This window comes from Protopterus annectens, chromosome 12.part0 (assembly GCF_019279795.1).
Source record: "Protopterus annectens isolate FY-2018-M chromosome 12.part0, PAN1.0, whole genome shotgun sequence".
Classification (NCBI taxonomy): Eukaryota; Metazoa; Chordata; order Ceratodontiformes; family Protopteridae; genus Protopterus; species Protopterus annectens.
The window spans coordinates 1,166,310,702-1,166,329,969 of NC_056746.1; the positions used below are offsets into that span (position 1 = coordinate 1,166,310,702).

The 19,268-nt window shown below is 39.7% G+C and overlaps 1 protein-coding gene across 1 annotated transcript in view; it reads right to left on the reverse strand.

Moving 5' to 3' along the window:
• Positions 1-2,763: 2,763 nt before the first annotated feature.
• LOC122817052 (bactericidal permeability-increasing protein-like) overlaps positions 2,764-19,268 on the reverse strand; it is a 442,831-nt gene continuing 426,326 nt past the window's right edge. The window contains exons 13-15 of the mRNA XM_044090194.1: positions 17,024-17,087; positions 16,252-16,328; positions 2,764-3,198 (exon numbers count right to left, since the gene is read on the reverse strand). Of these exons, the coding sequence (XP_043946129.1) occupies positions 3,157-3,198; positions 16,252-16,328; positions 17,024-17,087 (183 nt within the window). The 3' untranslated portion in view covers positions 2,764-3,156. The remainder of the gene's footprint in view (positions 3,199-16,251; positions 16,329-17,023; positions 17,088-19,268) is intronic.

The window sequence follows — 19,268 nt, forward strand, 5'->3', positions numbered from 1 at the left end:
CTCCGGATTTTATTCTCTTCAATCCCGCTTCTGACACCACCTCGATCTCCCATTCTGGACACAATAGAAGAGTCTTCATGGGTTCTCTTCAAGCAGCTTTACTTTATACAAACATATCATTGTAGAAGGTTACTGACTTTAACTTACATACAACTAACAACTGCTTTCATGCATGCTCTCACTGTGGCTGCTCATAAAGTGGCAGTAAGGATTACACGTGTCTGGAATTTATATGTGAGCGTACAGCTTTGGCATGCTTCTTAAAGACACAGCACATATCACTTGTATTCTGATCTACAATCATGTCTCCCAACTGAAAGTTCTGGAACTGTATTGTTATTGGTCTACTATTTTGTGTGCTCCTGCTGGATAGGGTGCCACATGATTCTTTGTTCACATTCTATTAATACTTATTCCTTCTGGATTTCAGTCCATTTATGCAGCAATTTCCTAATGGCATTTTCTCAGTTAGTATCCTCATATTTCTCTTGTTAATCTTAACAATGTTTTTTCTCACCCCCGTCCTCAGAGTTGATGGCCCTAGCTTCCAAGCAATCTAGCCTGGCTTGTGCTGAATCCACTCTGTCTTTCAGTTCCTCATTTTCCATCAGAATGTCTTGTACTAGTCCAGTACATTCATTCAGTCCTTCTATTATTTCCTGAGTACAATCCTCTTGTGCAATTAAATTGTCAGTTAATGACATTTTAACTACTCTTAGTGTGAGTAATTTTTTTCTAATATAACTTGTTTATGCTGTGTTTTCTCCAAAACCGGTTCCCCATTTTTTCTTCTTTTCCACTTTTTCTGTTTTACCCTTTTTTATTCTGCTATTACATTCACTATCCTTAGTGTCCTGTCTTCATTGTTTATTTTCTTCACTTTTGTGTTTTTTATCAGTTCTTTTTTCTTATGGCAGTGCTGAGCTGTGTGGAGGTCACTGCATTCAGCACAACACTGTAGTGCTGCAGCATCATTCGTGTCCTGAAAAACTGGAAAGTCTTTTGTTCATTTGATCATTTTAAAGCAGTGTGTCTAGCTCATACCAGAACGTTAACAGAAATGTTCTTCCCCAGCTCATCTGTTCCAGTTTCCATTCTTTCCTTCTTTCACTTGTAAATTTCCTCCACACTTCCATGGACATTCTCTTATAGTAAAGTAAATTCCTTGAGTTAAGCAAGGACTTAAAGACCCATTGGAAAGTATGCATTAAACAACACAGGATGTAACAAATGAAACTTCAATTAGTATACTTTAAACAATGCAGGATGTGATGTAACAGGTGAAACCTCAATTAGTACAGTTTAAAATAATGCAGGATGCAGCAAGTAGAGATTTGGTTTCCTCGGGTTACTTTTATATTTTCGTGTCTATATTAATTCATCGAAGGTTTGCTTCAGTGAACCTTTCTTCATCAAACCCTAACCATTGAACATTCAATTCAGTGAGTGTTCGCATCGAAAATAAAGTTTAACCGGGAAACTAAGCACTTGCCCAAAACAACACCGGAACAGACAGATCAGTATGTAAAATCCACCACATCCCCCTCCCAATTATATATATCAACTCCAAGATTGAACTACAGTGGGGAAAAGGGCTGATTTGTACTGTTGGCCAACTGCTTCCTTTCCTTATGTAACATTTTCATGGATATGAATGTTGGCTGAAATGAACCTTCGATGAATTAATATAGACCCACATCCTGTAATACTCACAGCAGACATGGTCTTCTTTTTCCTTATCCACATACAGTAATGTAAAATTGTAAAAATGATCTTATGTCATTTTAAGTCCAGCTCATCATTTCTTATGTTATTGTTTCTGCATGCCTATATTTAATTAGTTGCATAGTTTGTTTTCAAATTCTTCCCCAAAGCTTCTCTTAAAAAGGATTGTCTATTCTTGTTGATGCCAGATACATTTACCTGGCAAGAAAATACACAAACGATTTACTCTTGTCTACATTGCAGAAACTATAATAGTAAAACATCTAAAATGGACCAATAAAATGCATTATATAATGCTTGGGTTTGATTATTTTGCCCTGTCCACCAGAAAGTGACACATAAACGGTGGCACAGTGGTGCAGTGGTAGCATTGTCACCTCACAGCAAGAGGTTTTCCGGTTTGATTCTTAGCTGGAATGCCTTCTGTGCAGAGTCTGCATGTCCTCCCTGCATTCGTGTGGGTTTTCTCTATGTACTCCAGTTTCCTCCCACATTACAAAGAAATGCATCTAGAGTGTTTCACTCCGGGTTTCTGCTGAAAATTGGCTTCATTCCAAGTCGGACTTTCCAAATAAATAAATAGTAAACATAGTGTGCACCCAATAGACAATAACTGTGGTGCAGTACAGTTAGACTTTTTTTCTCCTCATGAATACCAGCCTGTAAATAGAGAAACTACTGTGGGATAGTCATTCAGGCACTTATGCAATGCTCATGAAATTCTGCCACTTAGCATTTGGAATGCAAGCATTATATGGCACAGAGAAAGTGATAATGAAGCCAGAACAAGTAGCTCTCTCATGTCTACAGCTTCACCCTCCCCCAAAACACAGGGCCCACAGGTTGCAGATGCACCTTGACTAGCATTAATGAATGGCAGATATGTCACACACACTGTAATCAGTTTGCACTGTTTCAGCATACACAAGACTAACTGCTGTATTTCTACATCTAATGCATGTAGTTCACCCTTTGGTGAATGTACCCTTATATTAATATTTTATAGAAACTGCTAAAAGAAACAGCAATAATTCAGTGTCATTATGTCATTAATCATATTTTATTCTTGTGAGGTGTATATATATTTTTTGCAAAGGAAGTAGAGTTTGAAAGTTTATTTAAGAGGTTTTGATTAATAAAGCTTGGCTGTTTTAATGTTTTTATTATTATAAGCAAATAAATACGTGAATATGTCATTATCTTGACGTGAGATTATTAAAGTATTGCTAAGACCAGCAATGAGTTTGAGTTATATGAAGCCATTACTTTAAAAACAGTCACTGTTTGCATGTAGTATAGCAAATTATAAGGTTTTTGCTAGTTATTCGCTTAAATCATAATACAGTAATCGAAGATAAAACAGGTGCCATTTTTCCTGGTGGGACGTTTCCACTCTTTTGCCTGATGTAAGTTTTATTTTTGCTGCTGCCTTTATGCACCATAAACCACCGTAACTGCAAGCAGTAAGTAGTGCTGAAAGAAGAAGACAAGAACATTAGTGAAGTCTTTATTTCATGCTGTTTCTAACTCATAATTTACATATTTGTTTTCAGTTTAGATCCAGAACTGAAGCATAAGTATACGCATCACCAAGAAACATTTCGTTTTCCAGTTTTCTGCTGATATTGAGCCTGCAGCAGTGCACATGTACACGGAGTATAATGAACCACATTTGTTAGAAAGAACATTGTAGCTTACCTCAGAATTCTCTTAAATAGAGGATTATGATCAGGTAGTCGATCATAGCCCATGTATTATGCGTATAAGACTCAAGGTGAATTTCTTAGTATCCATGTCGAGAACACATAGTTTCATAGTTTAGTACTAGGCTATATGCCCTGGGGCATTTATAAGCCTAGCCATAGTGATGTAATGGTACAAAAGTGTACAGAATAGATTTAGAATACTGTGCCTCTGTCTAGTAGTGACACAGTGAAGACCCCCTTACATAATAGAATTAGTTTACTGTGCCTCTGTCTAGTAGTGACACAGAGATGATCCCTGGGGTAAACCTACGATATCCCATCCACTCGTCAAGATTTCTCTTGAAGAGAGTCAGTGAGGGGCTCTGCCTAACATGAACTGGGATTCTGTTCCAGAGTATGGGAAGCCTCTGAGTTATGAATCTGTCCCACCAGCATGTCCTATTCATATTTGTGCTGAGGTTTAAATCTTTAGCTCTCGTGGTTCTGATGGATTTTGATTTTTTGAGGTGGAGCATGTCCATCAATTCCTGATTGGACATGGCCTTGTACGTCAGGCACAGATCACCTCTGAGTAGACGGTATGCTACTGAATAGAGCTGGAGTTTCTTTAGTCTGGCAGCATATGACATATGTTGGAGACCCGTGATCCTCTTGGTGAGGTACTTTTGGGGTCTCTCTAGCTGTTGCAAGTGCCAGGTGAGGTACATACCAAATGGGGCATTGTACTCAATCATGGGCCTGATAAGGGAGGAGTATAGGGGTACAATGACCTCCTTTGATCTGGATGTGAATCCCTTCATGGTAAGGTGGGCAAGGTAGAAAGTCTTTCTAACCACTTTGGCAACGTGGTGTCAAATGAGAGGTCACTATTGACTTGAGTCCCCAGGTCTCTGATTACTTTTTCCGTACTCAGTGGGTTACTGTCTATGTGATAATTTGTGGGTACTTTGTTTTTCCCAAAGGGGATGACTATACATTTTTTGGCATTTAGTTTAAGGCCATGACTCCGACACCAGTTGTCTGTTTCAGTGAGGCCTTTCTGTAGGATGTATGTGTCAGCTGGTGTATCGACTATGGCGCCTAGTTTGCAGTCATCTGCAAACTTTGTCAGCCACAACCCTCCCATGTTTGCTTTCACATCTAAGAAATAAATGCCGAACAAGAGGGGTCCCAGGACAAAGCCCTGTGGGACACCACTTGTGACTGGCTTTGAGTCTGACATGGCTCCAGCGATTTTGACTTCATGAGTTATATCCTTTAGCCAGTTTGCAACCCATCTTGTGACATATGGATTTACATTTAAGCTGTTGAGCTTGTCTATGATGTCAGAGTGGGGTATTGTGTCAAAAGCTTTAGCCAAGTCCAGGTAGGCTGTATGGACTGCTTTACCCTCGTCAATGGCTCTAGTGACTTTTTCGAAAAAGTCAACCAGATTCAAAAGGTAGGATCTGCCCTTTACAAAGCCGAACTGGGTGGGATCAAGTGTCTGTAAGTCCCCAATGTCTCTGTTTATGAGTTCCATAATGATTCTTTTCATAGCTTTGCAGACCAGGCTGGTTAAGCTTATGGGGCGGTAGTTACCAGGGTCTGTAGAGGTGCCTCCTTTGTGGAGTGGGACTACTGTTGCTGTATGCCAGTGTTCAGGTACATATCCTGTAGTAAGGCTAAGGTTAAATAGCATTTTTATGTGCGGGTTTAGCTCCTTTTGGAGTTCACGTAGCACTCAACCTGGGATACCGTCAGGTCCCATTGATGCTGGGTTTTTAGCTTTGCTGAGGGTAGTTCTCACCTGGACATCTGAGATGACAGGGAGGTTACATTCAGCTGGGATAAGTATTTCTTCTTTTGGGGGTGAGGGAGGGGAGAAATTTGCACTGAACCTGTCTGCCAGAATGTTGGCAATATCTGTGGGTTCAGTGTATTTTTTGTCATTGTGAACTAACTCTGAACATATCTGAGGGTTTCCGCCCAGGTTTCTAACATAGCAGAAGAAGGCCTTGTGGTTATCTTTAGTGTCCATAGCGATTTTTCTCTCAAAGTTGGCCTTGGATGTTTTTATGAGAGAACATAGCTTTCTACTAGTGCTGATCAGAGATGCCTTCTCTTTATTGGATTTTGCTCTGTCGTGCAGTAGCTTCCTTCTTTTGTTATACAATTTGTTTATAGCTGGGGTCCACCAGACAGGACGCCTGCCCTTGGTGGAGAGGATATTGGTTTTATTTGGGATTGCATGATCCATGCATTCTTGGAGATGTCCGTAGAAAGCATTTGTGAAGGATTCTGCATTGTGGGATGTGGTTTCCACTGGTCCAGTGGGCTTAAAGGATACCATCTCAGTTTTAAGAAGTGTAAAGTTGGCTTTTGAGAAGTTTTTCACTGTAGTCTTTTGTGTTGGGGGTGGAGGTGGGATATGTATATCCAGGGTGATTAGTTTGTGGTCAGATCTCACTAGTGAGGGGTATACTTCCGGTGTGGAGCACTTTGTCCCCATGTTTGTGATGATCAGGTCTAGTATATTATCTCCCCTTGTGGGAGAGGTGACTAGCTGTTCCATTGCATTTGAATTTATGAATTCCAGGAACCTTTGGGCTAGGGTGTTTGGGCTAGAATAATGCACCCAGTCTATGTTAGGGTAGTTGAAGTCTCCCAATATGATGGTGTTTGGTGAGACATTCATATCCTCCAATGTCTTCAGGAAGGCTGAATGGGGCTCCTGAGATTGGGAGGGTGGTCTGTAACATGCTACCAGTTGTATAGCAGTTTTGCCTACGGTTAGATGCACCTGGATGGTCTCTGATGCTTCATGTGTTGCCACTAACCTGGAGGTGTGGGTGTCCTTGATGAATATGGACACTCCCCCTCCCTTTTTGGTTTGGCCCGAGTTTTGGGGCCGAAAAGCATGATACGAGGTATAGCCTGGTAGCACTGGGGTGCTCTCAGGAGCCTTGAACCAGGTTTCAGTTACTGCACAGACATTGATGTTCTCCATACTGAGGAGTGCTTCGAGAGCCTGCATCTTGAGATTTAGACTTCTGGCGTTGAGCAGCATTACCCTTCATTTTTTTTCCATTTTTGTTTTCTAAGGAGGTGGGTTTGTCTTTTGAGCCTTGCCTATAAAAGGCACTATGGGGGTGGCAAGAGCCATAGCCAATATCCGGAAGCCCAGTGGTGACAGATGCAAGCCGTCCCTTGCGAAGCAGCGTGGCTTGTCCAGCATGTCATCCCAAGCAGACAGATATTGGATTCACCCTAGAATGGCACCAGTATTTGAGCCAGTTATTAAAGCTGATCATCTTGTCTTTCTATTGTGGCATCATTCTTGGTGAGGGCAAGATGCTGCTCAGGGTCAGGGTCATACCAGCCTGGGCTACATAATCAGAGAGCTCCTCTATGTCTCTTTTCATGTAGTCCAGGGAGGTACGTCTCAGGTCATTCACGCCGGCATGGACAATGATGGAGTCATATTTGTACTTGCTTTGGAGTGACCTGAGTGTGTGTGTTATGTGGCGGATCCTAGCTCCCGATAGGCAGCTCACCGTTACCCTCTCCTTGTTCAGCCTGGTAAGCGGAACGTCAGTGTGTCTGACTATAGAGTCACCTATTACTAGTGTATCAGGCATGGTGTTTGGCCTTAAGGGCTGTGATTGTTTGACATGCTGATTTATTGAAGTATGTGTTGCATGTGTTATGTTTTGAGGTGGTGGATTTTTGGGTGTCTGCTTTGGGAGCCTCTGTTGTTTTGGTAAGTTTTTTGTTAGAGCCTCCGCGTATGTCTTTGTGTTATTATGTGTTTGGTTTGCAGTTGTGGTAGGTCTATGAGGGACTGGGTTTGGTGTTTGTGTGGTTACCTTCTCCTCCTGTTTGATCTTGCCAGTCCTGAGTTGAGAGAGTTCAGCCTCCAGTTTGGCCATATAGTTGCATCTCTCACATGTATTTGTGTTTTTTGGAAGGAGGAGAGGGTTGTCTGTGTACATGAGACAATTGTAGCATTGTCTCAAGATTCCCAGATTAACCAGCTGAACCAGAGAGGATGCAAGTAATCTACCACTCAACATGCTAGAATATTATAAGGGAGTGCTGTGCCTTTAAGGGAAGTGGGCACTCACAGGGGTGGTAGGTGGATGTAGTGCTTACTTTAGTTAGCGAGTGCTTACTTAGAAGAGAGGTTTTGAGAACAAGTGCTAGGCTTATAATAAAGCGAGTAGACTGATTATTATAAGAGTAGAGCTTTCTTAAGGGAAAATTTGAAGAGCAGACTTGGCGGAGCCAGAAAAAGTTTAACCTTGTTTAACCGGCGCTGATCTATGCGCACAAACTCGCAAAGCCGTGCAGACGTGGATTTTAAACAGAGAACTTCAAAAGAGCTAGAAATGGTCCAAAACAACCAATTACTACAAGCTCTTGTGCTGAGGTCACTCCTTCAGGGACAGATAGGCTGCTCAAGGCTCCCCACTCCCACTGGTGAGCAATGAAACTTCCTTCTATCCAAGCAAGGCAATTTTACAACACAGGAACTACACCACAACCCAGAATACAGCAAAGCCTGTATACTGGTCTAAACTAGTCGAGGAGAGGCGGGAAAACAAGGATTTTTTTGGGGGGGTTTTTGTCTTTGAGATAGAAAGCACACAGAAATGCAGGAAACAGTAATAAATCAGTTACACAGGCTAGCACACTTTAGTGGGCAGCCTCAACAGTTAAATTTAACAAACAAACAAACAACATAATAAAGAGTAATAATCATTGACCAAATCGTTATTCTTAGGAGGGTATGGAGCTTTACCTGTCCATATACTACTAGTTCCAGAGAAAAAGAGAACCCCCCCCCCCCGCTGTTTTGATGACTTTCAAAGCTGAAAAGCACTTATGGGAGCACTATTAGAAAGGCAGTGTAATGCTTTCTCTTACGTGTACACTTACCTTTCATAGCTCTCAATGGTCCAAATTTTTGCATAATGCCCAGATTTTTGCCTCATTTATTTTGTCTGATCCTTGTAAAATCTGTGGTTGACATCGCGGAGGACTGAGGTCCACTGAATAGTGACATACATCATACCTCTCAGCTGTATAGATTTTTGCATAATATCCAGATTTTTGCCTCGTATTTTTGGTCCATTTTTCATAAAATTGTGTTTTTCTGGCAAACTAAGTAGCAAATCATTTAAGACTGAAGTTAGAAAATAATGACAATCATTTGGGTTTCAGGCTTCAAACCCTTTAGAAAATTCATGCTAATGCAAAACCTGTTATTCTATCAACTTTCTAAGTTTCTAAGAGTAATATTCAAAAAATGTCCCTATTTTCGGGTCTTTGTCCCACTTTTATTTATGGCTTTGTCCAGATTTCTTCTTCTAAAAGGTTGAGAGGCATGAGTTGAGTTTATCTTTTAGAAATAAACTTTCTACAAACACATCCTGTTATTCTCGCTCCTTTCTAAGTTTGTAATAGGAAGGGACACATTATCCCTTTGGATAGCAGAACTGCCACTGTCATTTACTGGCTAATACTGGCAGATTTGAATACCTAGTGCTAGATCCGACCTTATCAATTTTAGCAAGGGCTGCATGACATTTGCTAAAGTCAGGTCTTGCACCATCAAAATGACCCAAAAGGTACTCATCTCCAATACTTTATTTTTTGTGAAAAGTGGGCTTCACAAAAAAAAACAAAACAAAAAAAACTGAACAGATGGTTTCTTTCCTGTGCAGTTGTTAATGCAGTACTGGCTCCATTGTTTCTAGTGTAGTAAACGTTCATTGAAATAAAAGGACTGGCTAGGACAGCTAAGAATCTTGCAGCATGAATAGAATGCAAAGCACCACAGGATGCATCTTCTGTTTTTTCTTCTCCCCAGTTAGTTGTAATATCCAAATCTGTAGCGAATTTTAGACTTATGAGAGGTGTCCTGAAAAGCATACAATTAAGAAAATTAGAACTATGGAGCTTATTGAATGTATTAAAGGGCTAGCCACAAAGAATCTTGAGTCCTTTTTAGACAATTTATTGTTAAATACTGTCGTGGATGTTCATCCACACACTTTTGTGGAGAAGCAGATTTGAGTTTTCCTTCTTTACTGAAACTGCCTGTATTTTTGAGGGACTCACAGAAGACACTATCTTGGTTCTTTTTTTCTCACAGTAGTAAGCAACAGTTTAAACAGATGTTGGAAGATGTATTTAAAATTAAAACAGTTGCCATCCCACAAGTGTCCAGATGTCTATGTTGGGTATCAATACTCCAGTGATTCTGGCTGGTGCTGAACCTACAGCTTTTCAGACAGACTTTTCTTCTTACCATCTTGGTAGGGCTGCATGGGGCTAACATTGGCTGGTTAGACTCCTAAACAGGAGCCAACTTTTTCCTTTAGTGAACAAGCACCTGCTTCATGGACATCAGTGTTCCTGACATTAGAAGGTCATGCATTGGTCTCCTGGACATCAGGGACTTATATGTTCATAGACACAGGAGTAGTATGACAGTACAAAAACTGGAATCTTTTTAAGTTCAGAATCAAAACTCAGGGAAACCACAACGGACAAAAGGAAGAGAAAACCCATCCATCTTTATACATTGAGAGTGAAGAGGAATACTACAAGCTAATGTATTCTGATCAACTGTCCTTCCATGTGAGTTACCATACAGACAATGTTGACTAAGGTTCTTTATCACTGAGTTCCTCTTCAGAAAAGGTTCCTTTGGAGACTTGATTAATTTAATAAAATTCCATTTTAGCTCATCTGCCAAACAACTTTCATTACTTAAAGAAAATTATGTACCCCTTCCAATACTGGATCAGCTAAAGCATCTAGCCGTACCCTCCTTTAGGATTCCTGTCACAACATTATAGTGAACGTGTCAGTAATCTATCACAATACCACCAGCTCATAAAAAGCAAGGCATGTTTTACAGACTGACATAAGAGCAAAAGTACCTTAAAAAACAGGTGGCCGACTGAGCTACAGATGCTACAATGTCACATCAAGCTTCATGCATCATTCCCACACTAAGGTCTTTACCATCGGAAAAGGGATGCGAGTACTTGATATGTTCAGAGAAAAAGTCTACATGTCAGTTACAATCTGTGTCAGGGTTATAAATTACCAGACCCACATGACACAGTATCAACAGAATACTTAAAAGTAAACTAATGCTCTCACTTAGGCTATTACAGAAATATTCCTCTGGGGAAAGATGTCTTAATTGTTTTGTTCTCCTCTAATTCATCCTATAGCACCCCATCTTAGTGACCCAAGTGCATCACTGGTCTACCTGCTGCCTCATGATAGCCCATGAACTATCTCCATATGTGAGGAACTGGCGTGAATCTTAAGGGAGTCCTGGGCAAGGGGTCTGGCTGTCATGTCATCCGCAGGGGATTTTTTTAAAGACCTTTGTCATTTCCCCCTATCCATGATCCCTGATTTCACTGTGATGTGGGTGTGCAATGGGGATGTGCTGATGTATTGCCCCACCTCTGCAGCAGCTTAAAGTCCCTACCCTGATACCTCCTTAGACTATGGCCCCTCTTACATGTTCCCAGCCTCCACCAAGGATTGTTATGGGGGAAAACCCTTGGAACTGTCCTCTGTGCCATTCTGTCAGTCACCCAAGCCATTAACTGAACCTGGGTTAGCGGGGATGTAGTCAGGGCTTTATTTCTCTATGTCTCTGGAGCGGCAGTGGTTTCTGTGGTTTGTTTTTTTACTCTAATTCCTTCTACGTGGAGTTGTATCAATTTATTGGGAATCACTATTTTGTCAGCCTTAAACATTAGGCCTTGGGCATAACTTATTACTTCCTTAAAAGAGAAACAAAGATGGAATTTATTTCCTTTGGTCAGGCTATACTTTCATTTGAAGAGAAAGGTTGGAAAAAAGCTCTCAAATGGATTTGGGCATCTAAAACTGCAAGGTTTCTCATGACTTTTGGAGGCTGCTAGGTCGACAACCCCTGGCGTAGCTCAGTTATTCTCTCTAGGATTATTACAGTATAGTCTTAGTCACGCTAACTCTATATCCTACTTTTGACATTTGAAAATGTAGCAACTTTAGTCATGCCAGCCTCACGCTTTCTCTGCAAAGAGTAGAATGCATCTACTGGAGATGTTGCATCTCACCATCACATCATTCAAACAGGCTGTTATGGAGATGGTCGCAGAAAATACCATGGTGGTGTGTTAGAACAGCAAAGAAGCTGGTGCAGGATCTTATCATCTGTGCAGAGCACCTATGTAGCTGTGGAAGTAGGTTCTGTCAATATTCTGCTGAAAGATATTCACTTTAAAGGGAAACCATAGTTCTCGATGTCTTTGTTCAAGAAGTAGGGACAATGTCAAAAATAATATCTGTATGTTATGTGTATGTGTGTGCATGTGTGTGTGTGCATATGTATGTGTGTGTGTGTGTGTGTGTGTGTGTGTGTGTGTGTGTGTGTGTGTGTGTGTGTGTGTGTGTGTGTGTGTGTGCGTATGTGTGTGTGTGTGTGTGTGTGTGTGTGTGTGAGTGTGTGGAGGAGGTAAAGTCCTCCAATCAGGGACAATTAAACATTACTCTAATTCACTTAGAAAGTTAATAGAGCAACAGGTTTTGCATCAAATGCATTCAATAAGAAGTATAAAACTCTTAACAACTGCCATTAACTGACTGTTATCTTTAATGATTTACCAGAAAGTCAAAACTTTTCTGAGGGAAAAAATGAGTTGTCAGATTTAAAAAATACTCAACAGAATGATTTGTTGGAAATGTTGAGGAGCAAGTGATTATAACAAAGAAAATGATTGCTTTGAGCTACAGTATAAGATCTGAATAGCCTAGGCATGTTAAGACTTGCTAAGTTTAATGCTATTGTCATATAAAAAGCTATTACTAAAATTTAAAATCAAAATCAAAACCAGTGGTAACCAAAGTACTGAATATTGATAGATGAAAGAATTGGAGGTGGAATCTTTATAAATGGGAATGAGCAAATTACATAGAAATACACGGAATATTTAGGAATAATACATGTAGAGCAATGTGCAGGAGGAGGAAGGAAATGTAAGGAAAGGCAGGGTTTGAGCAATTTATGTCATGTTGGAGTGAATGATAATTGTTAAAAAATAAAACATACATGCATAATGCATGAAACTCATGAAAATGTGTACCGTGGTCTGTTTTCTGTAACTGTGTGTGCCCTTGTCTTTTTTTAAAATGGTGAAAATTAAATAAAGGTGTTTACTATAAAATATGAGCTACAGGGAAAATAGGAGGTAAAATCAGGGATGTCCTGCAGAATAAGGTACAGCTGAGCAGTGTAAAGGGAACACAGTGTCTTAGTAGACAAGGTGACTTACACTGACAGTCTGAATTGTGTGGGTGGAAACTTGATCCGAAGGACTTCTCTTTGCAGGCTTCTGTTTGTGGTGGTGGTGGTAATGGTGGGGGCTGGGAATTCACTACTCTTCCTTTAATTTTATTTGACCTTGGTGCAGCATTATCTATCAGGGATTGTAAGAAGGACCTGTTATGTGTATTTCTCCATTGTATTTCAAACAGAGTGTTCTAAAAATATGCATGTCTAATTTTGGTAAGTAGTAGTTATTTTGCACTTCATACTTGCTCTGGGAGGATTTGATTTTGTTGGTAAGTTCTATTCAGATTCATAAATTTCATAGTTATTTCAAGGCCACTGCGTCTTATAACCATTCACTCCTTGCCAGTGTCCTTCCTCAGACTGTACCTCCATTCTCCAGGAAGGTCATAACAGTCAATCTTGGAGTAAATTTTGGACTCCCATTCAACAATCTAGATTATATCTTATCTGAAGAAAGTGAGTTGTAGTGCTTAATATGTTTTGGAAGTTTATTCCAAATGCAATGGAGGCACTCGGTTATAAACATGTCTCTCCACTGTTTTTTTATTTATCTGTTGACAAAGATTTAGGTCCCTTGTTGTAATATTGGTGGTGATATTGAACTTGGCGAGAAACAGGAGGAACACAGCAATCAGATCTCTAATTGAGTAGTATGTGAGAAAGAGGTCTCCCCTCAAGAGATACAGGTACAGATACAGATACAAATACCGATACAGGTACAGGTACAGATTCAGATACTGATACAGGTACAGATACCGATACCGGTCCAGGTACAGCTACAAGTACAGATACAGATACAGCTACAGGTACAGATACAGATACAGATAATGATACAGGTAAAGGTACAGGTACAGATACAGATACAAGTACAGATACAGGAGCTTAGTATGAAACAGGCTGTTTGAGAAGAATAGGTGGCAGATTGATTAATATCTCTTGTCTGAAATATTATAAGGTGTACTCTTTTATTGCCTGGTACCAAACTTATACTTGCTTGCAGTATACAATCCTGAGACAGCATCTTCTTTATATTCCACCAGATGCTTACGAAATTACAAAAAATGACAGGTAATTCACACTGTTATATTGAACCAGGAGGTGGGATCCTCCATCATAGCTGTGGGTCATGGTTCAAAAAAATAAAGCTCCCTCCTACAGCCTGTGATAAACAATCTGTTACACCTGGTGTCAGAATCAGCAATAGGTTAGGCAGGGAGTAGGCTTTGCAGGAACATGCATTGTTAAGAGATATTGGGGTGACTAAACATTAACCCACTTGTTAAGACTTCTTCAAGCAGATTTCAACAAGCTTATCTTAGACTAGAGGAATTCGTATGGTCCTTCCATTGAAGAGCACTCTTTTCTTTATTTATTTTTGCCGTACACTACTATTATTAGTACCAGGTTAGAGGGATTATATTCTACTCTGACATGAAGCTGAGACTTACACAATACTAGATCAGGCAGACCTTGGGCTAAGTAAAAAAAATTGCCAAGGTAAAGAACCCGATGGAAGAATGAACTTTCAGTTTGCTAAGGTGGTCCTAGTACCTGCTTCTAAACTGTAGAAAAGGCAAGGAACCTGTTGCAGGAATGAACTATCAGTTCATCATTATAGCAACATCATCATAATCATCATCATCATCATCAAACCCTTTTTCCCATTTTTATTTCTACATGGGGTCAGGGTATTACATCAACTGTCACTATCTCTCTCGATTCAGTGCCACTCTCATGCCTTCTCTGACACAGCCTTCTCTCACACACAGAGGTCTTCTCTCACACACAGCCCATGCATTTTTTTGCTGGATGCCCTAATTTCCTCTTGAGTTTTTCCTGTCCATCCCAAATCTTTTCCATTAGATTGTCTTCGGCTTTCCTGCACATCTGCCCAAACCACTGTAATGTGTTCTCTTTGACCTTCTTTGCAATAGTTGCTACTTGGGCTTCTGCTCTGATGTTCCCTTTTATTCATCTTTTCCACAGTGTGCATTCTACCACCCATCTCAGGCACCTCGTCTCCATCACCCCTAGCTTCCTCAACTTCTCTGCCTTCTCTGCCCAGGTTTCTGTACCATACAGTAGTACTGCTCACACCACTGTTTTTACACCTTACTTTCCAACTTCTTTGCCATTCTTCTGTCATACACTATTCTTGATACTCTGTGTCACTTGCCTGAAGGCCCTCTGATTCTAGCTTTGATCCCCTCACCCAGACTTCCCTCATTCTCAACTATCCCTCCCATGTACTTAAATCTGTTAACTTGTTCCAGTATTTTCCCTTCTGTCCCAATTTTCAGCTTCTTCTGATTTCCCCTGTTTGGTGCCATAACAACTGCCTAAACTGTACTCAGTTTCATCCCATGTGACTTCAGTTTTGCATTCCAACCCCCCATCCTTTGCTAGAGTTCTTGCTCAGAGTCTGTCTGTAATGTCATATCATCTGCACACGGCAGCTTTGTTGATCTGTCCCCTCTGGCCTGTTTGCTAATGTAGTTCATCACCAGTATAAACTGCAGTGAGCTCAGAGCTGAACCCTGATGCATACCCATTCTTGCATGAGAAGCTGTCTGTGAGTCTGAACACTCTTTGTACTTGTGTCATTGGGTTCCCACACATAGTTTGCACTAATTCTTCCAATCTTATTGAGACTTTGAACCATCACAGGACTGCCAAAATCATCTTTCTAGGGACCTTGTCATATGATTTTTCCAAGTCTAGGAATGTCCATAATGACTCTTTCCTCCTCTTTAGTTTCTTCTCAGCTATCTGCCTCACTACAAACATTGGTCCGGTTGTGCTGCATCATGATTTGAATCCAAACTGCTCATTTCCCATCTTACGTTCTACTACTCTGCATATTTATCAAGTAATGAACTTTCAGTTATGTACTGTTAAATGGCATGCATTTCTTACTAGTACATGTATGTAATAAACCATGCCTTTGCACATTTACTAGTTATTCTGATGACTCCTGTGTTTGGTAGTATAGCATAGAATACAAGGGGTAAAAGATACTCGTGTGCTGTATGCTTTTCAATTGGATTTGATTCACTTAGTTTCCATTTGCATACTGATCACACTTTATTCCTTGGTTACTCTTGAATGAAAGCAAATTTTCTTTTGGGGGGTTCTTTCCTATTTAAAATGAATGAATTAAAACAATTAAAATATTTGCTAAAATGTCTCAGAGGTAATACAAAAGAGCCTACAAGTATTGTCAACATCACTAACTAGAAGAACAATTTTTTTTTTATTTGCAAAATAACATGGTAGCAACAGAGCCAAATAAATACATACATACCTGAACAAACATACAAATAAATAAGTAAATAATAAACTACTCAGCTAGTTTGGCTTATGACTGAATTTGTTTTATACAGTATTATAGCAGCAGATATGAAACTATCTGTATTAGAGCACAGGGAGCAGAAACAGGAAGAATGAATGTCTTAATTGTGCACTGACCTGCTTAGGTTCAACAACGACATCATTCAGCCGAATGTTGTCCAGCACAGGCAGCGGGAATCCATTTGCCAAGATACCTGTAAATAAAAACATATTTTGTGTATATTGTTGTATATATTAGGTGGAACTCTTCATCTCTTCAATTCTAGTTCAGTTAAAAGAACACCTTTCAGAGATGGCTTCTTAGTCAGGACTGTTGTTTATCAGTATTAAGGTAACCCTGAATATTAGTACTTAATTGGTAGTTATGAAAGGGGTTGCCACACCTCTCAGTGTAACTGGTAAATATGTCTGCAATATTTCCTATATTTATAGATGTAGCGTACTGTAAGAAAGAATAAAATATAAAATCAAAACAATGATCAGGGCTGTGAAGAGGAAGACTGAAGTTATAAAGTGACAGGCCTGAAAATCACATGCTCTGGTAAATCTGTCCCCCAGCGTCTCTGATGTACAAGTATCTTTGATGACCTTTGTGCAAGGATTGCTTCTTAACATCTAAACTACTACATTTGTAGCACAGTAATAGGATAATGATAGACATCAGGAAAATAGAAGAAAATGTAACTGGTAAATTAAAACTTCAAAACAAAGCAGCATTAAATATAAAGTTATTGAAATACATACATTTCAAACTGAAAATACAAGACTTTATTTACATATGATTTTTAAATTCACTTTTCCACATAAAGAACAATACATATATATACTCAAAAACATACAGCATGCTTAGGAATTTGCATTGGATCCGGGAATATTTTTGATGACTTACCATTAACATAAGGAACTATGACATATGTGATGAAAAACCTCACAGTTTCTTCTATGGATTTTACCTGCCAAAAAAAGGAATAATGAAATGCTTTCCAATACAATAATTTGCTTGCATGATATTTCTAGTGTCTGATGATTAGCATTCAGAGAATGTATGTAGAAAATCTACCATAGAGGTAAAAGCTTACCTTTTCAAAGAAGAAACAAAACAGAATAGTAAAATTAAACACCTTTTACTTCAACAAGACTATAACTGTAATAATGCCAAATAATTATGGATGGGCATTAACAGCCTTTAACATCATGGCAATGTTATTTGGCTATACCATTTCTCAGAATCATACACTGCTAAAACTGTCAACAAGATCAATTTTCATGTTGGCGGAACATTTCAAAAGGCTACTTGCATAGTTTGTGGCACAGATCCTGCTCCTGGTCCAGTACTTTGTTGTTTTTATAATGTTTTGGCTTCTGTCCTCTCCCTATGACAATCAAGCTCCCCAGCTCTGTGTAGACTCATTCATTCCCCTTGACCCTTGGTGTTCTAGGACCCCCAGCACCAAAGATCACAAATGTCACCACAAAAGTATAAGAGTTTTTTATTTACTCCCCCCATTGCTGACTGGAATGAGCAGATGATGTTATTGTGGTGGATCCAGTGCCTGTACACAGTTCCATATACCCACAGTTTCCTGACAGAGTACTTACACAATCGCTGGGATGCCCATGTTCCCTGAAGTACACACTACAAGAGCTGCAGTATTTGCCCTTGCAGCAGGTACAGTGAGATTTACCAATTCTTTTTCCTTGGGATGGGAAAATGTGGCATCAGCCTATCACTTCCTTACCTCCCAGGTGACTACTTCAGTACCTGGTAGCTAACTGAACCTTGGATGTTTGAAGTGTAGACAGAGCCAAAATCTTTGTGACATGAAACCTGCCATGCATCTGTTTTCATGCAACTGATTTTGACTGTATGTACCTTACTAGACCAGAAATTGTTTATACTAATCCCACGTTGTACTTTAGCTAGATATATGTTATTGGACTAAATCTAACTGCTTTGTACTTTATCAGCCTTGTATTGTCATGTGTACTTATGGTGCAGACTTATATTTTTTACTTTTGCCGTTTATTTTTCATGTCTGTTGTTACAAGCTGTTTCCAAATGTTTTCATTTTTGCCTGCTTATCAAACTTATGTAATGTAACTCTTGTGGATCATGTCCTAAGTCCTGTATTTAAATGGGCACAGAACCATCCTCATCAACAAAGCATAGTAAAATAAATTAATGTATTGATTAAGGAATAAACAAACAAACCCTGAATGTTGGTTCTAGCCAACATTCACCTACGCCTCCCATAAACATACCTAGTTCTCTGCTTTACCAATAACAATTCATTTGAGCCCGTCTGGTTAATTATTCTGTAACATTGCCTTGGGCAGTAAATTTAAGGGACCCATGACCCACTTTATGCAGCAGTATTTTTCTCATGTCTAACTAAAATTGTCTCCATTCAGGATTTCAATTGTGTTCTTTTTTCCTTTCCCTGTCCCTTTTCCTGAGATCTACCTCTCCCATTTGCCCCCAAACAATGCAGGGTGTATTCCGATTATACTCATGGTTTCCTTCTGCCTTCTAATCTAAACATGTTCAGATATCTAAGTCTTTGCTGATCCTAAGCTCTTTTGTATCAGTGACTGTTTGGGTAACTCTTCAATGCATCTTATCTACCACCCTAATTTCCGTTTGTCTGAATGGTCTTCAGAATGGTACCCAGTACCACAGATGGAACCTTATTAGTACCCTGTATACTGTAATCATGAGTGGTACCCAGTACCACAGATGGAACCTGATTAGTACCCTGTATACTGTAATCATGAATGGTACCCAGTACTACAGATGGAACATTATTAGTAGCCTGTATACTGTAATCATGAATGGTACCCAGTACCACAGATGGAAATTTATTAGTACCCTGTATACTGTAATAATGAATGGTACCCAGTGCTACAGATGGAACATTATTAGTAGCCTGTATACTGTAATCATGAATGGTACCCAGTACCACAGATGGAAATTTATTAGTACCCTGTATACTGTAATAATGAATGGTACCCAGTGCTACAGATGGAACCTTATTAGTAGCCTTTATACTGTAATCATGAATGGTACCCAGTACCACAGATGGAACCTTATTAGTACCCTGTATACTGTAATCATGAATGGTACCCAGTACCAC